The 3,288-nt window shown below is 57.3% G+C and overlaps 1 protein-coding gene across 3 annotated transcripts in view; it reads left to right on the forward strand.

Moving 5' to 3' along the window:
• GJA4 (gap junction protein, alpha 4, 37kDa) overlaps window positions 1-2,656 on the forward strand; it is a 3,143-nt gene extending 487 nt beyond the window's left edge. The window contains exons 1-2 of one of the 3 annotated variants that reach the window (XM_011995604.1): window positions 1-137; window positions 1,040-2,656. In XM_011995604.1, the coding sequence (XP_011850994.1) occupies window positions 1,152-2,153 (1,002 nt within the window). In that variant the 5' untranslated portion in view covers window positions 1-137; window positions 1,040-1,151 and the 3' untranslated portion in view covers window positions 2,154-2,656. The remainder of the gene's footprint in view (window positions 138-1,039) is intronic. The other 2 variants (XM_011995606.1, XM_011995605.1) reach the window with 2 other exon arrangements.
• Window positions 2,657-3,288: the final 632 nt, after the last annotated feature.

Below are 3,288 nucleotides of genomic sequence, written 5' to 3' on the forward strand. Positions count from 1 at the left end.
GGCGGTGAGTCGGGGGCTAGGAAGGGACCGGGGGTGCCACCTGCTCGCGGGAGGCCGGGCGGAGTCTTGGGTCCTCCGAGGCCAGGACGGGGGGGTTGCTGCGGAACGCCCGCCGCGACAGAGCCGCGCTCACCCAGGTGGCCTTGGCCAGGTTCCCACCCTCTTTCCATGGAATCCTTATAACAACCCGAGGCGGTAGGAATACTATTGTTTCCACTCTACCATGGAGGAGACTGAGGCGCCCAGAGGTTGTTCCTTATCCAAGGGGCCGCAGTTTCTAAAAGCCAAGATTTGAACCCAGGGCCACTTCCAGAGCCTGGCTCTAAACAGCTTTGCACCTGGGAAGAGGCACCTCCCTCTTGGGAACTTTGTGGCCTGTGCCTCACCCTGCAATAACAATTCCTTTCAAGAGTCTAGAATTTGCCAGCATCAGCTTTGGAGATGGAAGGGGGTGGGAGTGGAGGTGGACGAAGAAGACAGGACCAAGTGTCCCTCCTCAAGTGGCAGGTGGTCATTATTGCTGACCGGTGGAGCTAAAGGATGATGCTGCCTTCAGCTCCTAAAACCCCTCCCGCCTCCCAGCCCCTGCAGGCTCAAAGATTAGAGTGAAGCCAGCTGGGTAAGATATGAAGCAGGGAGCAGGGACCTGAGGCTTTGAGCCCCCTAAGAAGCAGAAGATAACACCTCTACCATCAGCACCAGCCCCCACTGTCTGGGGGTAGCCAGCCTTGGGTAAAAGGGAGGAAGGGCTTAGCCCAGCTGCACAACCTTGGATATATTCCTCAAATTCTGTTCCCACAGGCAAAGGAGCCTCAATTCCACCCAGATTTCCTTGGTCTGTGTCCATCCTAGGGCAGTGGCTTGGGGACAAGAGGGATATCGATGTCTGATTAGGCAGGGACCTTAGCCAAAGCAGAATGAGACCATACAAAGAGGTTGGCAGCCATCATCCAAAGATCTGCTTTGGGTCCTGCCTGCACTGCTGAGTGGGAGCCTCCAGGCCAGTCCTTCCCCTTCCTGAGCCTGGGTTTCTATGTAGGTAGAACGGGCATGGCAGACCTCCCTGCAGGCTTGTTGCTGGGCGAACGAGAAGGATGCCATGCTAACATGCTGATGTGCTCTGTCTCCTTGCAGACGGAGGCCCGGGAGCCATGGGTGACTGGGGCTTCCTGGAGAAGCTGCTGGACCAGGTCCAGGAGCACTCGACCGTGGTGGGCAAGATCTGGCTGACGGTCCTCTTCATCTTCCGCATCCTCATCCTGGGCCTAGCCGGCGAGTCAGTGTGGGGTGACGAGCAGTCAGATTTCGAGTGTAACACGGCCCAGCCAGGCTGCACCAACGTCTGCTATGACCAGGCCTTCCCCATCTCCCACATCCGCTACTGGGTGCTGCAGTTCCTCTTCGTCAGCACGCCCACCCTGGTCTACCTGGGCCATGTCATTTACCTGTCTCGGCGAGAAGAGCGGCTACGGCAGAAGGAGGGGGAGCTGCGGGCACTGCCAGCCAAGGACCCACAGGTGGAGCGGGCACTGGCGGCCGTAGAGCGTCAGATGGCCAAGATCTCGGTGGCGGAAGATGGTCGCCTGCGCATCCGCGGAGCACTGATGGGCACCTATGTGGCCAGCGTGCTCTGCAAGAGCGTGCTAGAGGCAGGCTTCCTCTATGGCCAGTGGCGCCTGTACGGCTGGACCATGGAGCCCGTGTTTGTGTGCCAGCGAGCACCCTGCCCCTACCTCGTGGACTGCTTTGTCTCTCGCCCCACGGAGAAAACCATCTTCATCATCTTCATGTTGGTGGTTGGACTCATCTCCCTGGTGCTTAACCTGCTGGAGTTGGTGCACCTGCTGTGTCGCTGCCTCAGCCGGGGAATGAGGGCACGGCAGGGCCAAGACGCACCCCCGACCCAGGGTACCTCCTCAGACCCTTACACGGACCAGGTCTTCTTCTACCTCCCCATGGGCCAGGGGCCCTCATCCCCGCCATGCCCCACCTACAATGGGCTCTCATCCAGCGAGCAGAACTGGGCCAACCTGACCACGGAGGAGAGGCTGGCTTCTTCCAGGCCCCCTCTCTTCCTGGACCCACCCCCTCAGAATGACCGAAAATCCCCCAGTCGCCCCAGCAGCTCTGCTTCTAAGAAGCAGTATGTATAGAGGCCTGGGGCTTATGTCACCCAACAGAGGGGTCCTGAGAAGTCTGGCTGCCTGGGATGCCCCCTGCCCCCTCCTGGAAGGCTCTGCGGAGATGACTGGGCTGGGGAAGCAGATGCTTGCTGGCCATGGAGCCTCACTGCAAGTTGTTCTTGAACACCTGAGGCCTTCCTGGTGCCACCAGGCACTATGGCTTCCTCTCCAGAACGTGGCTTTGCCTGAGCACAGACAGAGTCAGCATGGGATGCTCTGGCCTTTCGCAGCTGATCCAGAGGGACCCAGAGCCAACTTACCCCAACCTCACCCTATGGAACAGTTGCCTGTGTGCAGGTTGTCCTCAAACCCTTCCCTCACAGGAAGAGGCGGACTGAGGCTGCTGGGTCAGCCTGGATCGCACAGACAGAGCTTGTGCCGGATTTGGCCCTGTCTAGGGGACTGGTGCCTTGTTTTCATCACTCCTTCCTAGTTCTGTTCATGCTTCTAAAATAAACAGGACTGGATCACAAGCTAGGTGTGTATTGATGCTATCACGATGTGCTGGGGGTTGGGGGATAGAGTTATTTTGCCCAGGCTTCCTTTTCTTTTTGGTCCTGTATAATCTCTTTGGTCTCTGTAACCCCCAACTCCAGCCAGCATCTTCACCCCTCAAACTCATACCTTCTGCCTCCAACAGCCCTGATTCCTAAATGTTCTGCCTTTTGAAATGCCTCAGACACTATCTTCTTCTCATCCCCACCGCTCCAGCCCATTAATGAGTGGCCAAAACATAAGTGTCCTTGCCCTGCCTCCCCCATGCCCATCATCGCCCTGGCCACACTGCCCCCTGCAAAATGCTTCCTTACTGGGTGGTTTGCTCCTCAAGCATGCCTGCCAGCCAAGCCCTTCACAGTCCAGTTCAGATGGGCCCTGCACTCATCCCACCTCATCCTCATCCTTGGTATTTGGAAAGGGAGGTTTAGGTCACTAGTCCTTCCTACCTTGGCCCTTTCTAGTCTGCCCACCAGGAGGAGCAACTTAAGGATCTGCTTCATATCTGCTCTCCAGGCACCCAGACCTCAATGAGGACAATGGCAATGTACAGAAGTAGAAGAGACTGAATCTTGCCAATGACTCACAAAGGCTGCAGAAACAAAATGAA

This window comes from Mandrillus leucophaeus, unplaced genomic scaffold, assembly GCF_000951045.1.
Source record: "Mandrillus leucophaeus isolate KB7577 unplaced genomic scaffold, Mleu.le_1.0 Scaffold493, whole genome shotgun sequence".
Classification (NCBI taxonomy): domain Eukaryota; kingdom Metazoa; phylum Chordata; class Mammalia; order Primates; family Cercopithecidae; genus Mandrillus; species Mandrillus leucophaeus.